Source organism: Rhinopithecus bieti, unplaced genomic scaffold (genome assembly GCF_001698545.2).
Source record: "Rhinopithecus bieti isolate Rb0 unplaced genomic scaffold, ASM169854v2 repeat_36276, whole genome shotgun sequence".
In the NCBI taxonomy this organism is placed as follows: Eukaryota; Metazoa; Chordata; class Mammalia; order Primates; family Cercopithecidae; genus Rhinopithecus; species Rhinopithecus bieti.
This window is the reverse complement of record NW_016840737.1, coordinates 1-1650: the sequence shown is the minus strand read 5'-3', so window position 1 is coordinate 1650 and position 1650 is coordinate 1. Positions and strand designations below refer to the sequence as shown.

The following is a 1650-nucleotide window of genomic DNA, read 5'->3' as shown; positions in this document are numbered from 1 at the left end:
ACTCAGGGAGGGGAAATGGGGCTGGAGGTCCAGACCTGGGGCTGGAGTGCTGCCTGGCTGGGCCTGGGCTCACCTGGGATCTTGGAGGTCCAGAGGGACCCCATTTTTGGTCCAAGTGAAAACGATGTTGGGGACACCTCGGGCACGGCAGTGGAGGGTGGCAGAACTGGTGCTGTCCCCAGCTGCAGCCACCTTAGGGGAGTGGGGTGCTCCACCTGGGGGGCAACTGGGAGGGGATGGGAGGTCAACATGAGCTATGTGGGAGACATGAGGGCTGTGGGTTCAGTGGCAGGTCTTAAAGTCAGGTGTTTGGGTGATACCCACATCTGACAACAAGACAGACCAGCCCTCGTGCTGGAGGCGCCACCCCGTTGTCCACGATGCACTGGTAAGCACCAGCCTGGGCCAGTTTGGCCTGGTGAATCCGCAGGCGCCCCGTGGGTCCCTTGGATATCTTCTCCATGTCATCCAGGCTCTGGTCCTCCTCATCTTCTCCCTGGAGGCCCGAGTCAAGAATTGTCCTCCCAGTCTAGCCCCAGATCCATCACTGCCCAAACTGTCCCTTTTGTAGCCCCATTCTCCTAGACACAATCACCCCCCACAGAGGTACTGAAGAAAAAAAATAATTCTCCTGTCATCCATCTATCCATTTACCCAATCCATCTTTTTATCCACCAATCCAGGCAACCACCTACCCATCCATTCACCCAACCACTTATGCTTGGAACCATCTATCCATCCATCCATTCATTTATCCATCTGCTTATCTATGCATTCATCCATTTATCTTTCCATCCACTCATCGGTTTACTCACTCATTCCTCCACCCATTTGTCTTCTTTCTCTGCATCCATGTATCCACCCTTGTAGCTCTCCACCCATTCACACAACTATTCACTCATGCTTGCACACCCATAAATACATGCATCTGTTCAGACATTTACCCAGCTACCTATTTATTCATCTCTCCATTGATCTTTCCACCCATCCATCCATCAATTCATCCATCATCCTTCCATAGATATCTTTCCTCTGCTGGTGTATCCATTCATCCATCTACTCTCTATCTATCCACTGATTTTTCTCCTTCAATCATCTTCTCACCCACCCACTCACCCATTTATCCATCCTTTCACTTGTCCATCTGTTCCTCCATCCACTCACTCATTCATCCACCTGTTCATCCACTTACCTACCTATCGACCCATCTATCCATCTACCCACCCACTCGCCTGACTGTCTACCATTCATCCATCCATTCATTTTGCCACCAACAGTTATTCGTTCTGGGAGCATGCCCTGACGAGTATATAGTTATACAGGATCATACAGATGTACGTGGTCCCCACTCCCAAGGAACTCACAGTCAAGAAACCACAACCCTTTGACCCCACCTCCATTCACCAAAGGCTAGGTCCTCACCAGTCTCTCCCAGCTGAACATGCCTGGGAGGATGGGATTGGCATCAACAGTGCAGACTATATCCACAGAACCCCCAACGTTCACCTCAGTGGGGTCCTGGAGGGCACGGATGGTGGGAGCATCCGGTGGAAGGCAGAGGCTTGGGGAAGGCACTTGGGACCAGACAGGTCTCCGTGGGAGAGGGCCCCAGGTGGGAGGGATGTCTTAGGGGTTCCAGGAAAGTTAGAG

At 52.0% G+C, this 1650-nt stretch overlaps 1 protein-coding gene across 1 annotated transcript; it reads right to left on the bottom strand.

Moving 5' to 3' along the window:
• Nucleotides 1–22: 22 nt before the first annotated feature.
• On the bottom strand, nt 23–1638 carry LOC108524961 (nephrin-like; the record flags this gene model as incomplete). The annotated part of the gene is made up of 3 exons (XM_017866037.1): nt 1423–1638; nt 325–496; nt 23–226 (listed from the first exon to the last, which is right to left on the bottom strand). Coding segments are annotated over exons 1-3 (397 nt in total), but the record flags the coding sequence as incomplete, so codon positions are not given.
• Between the last annotated feature and the right edge of the window lie 12 nt (nt 1639–1650).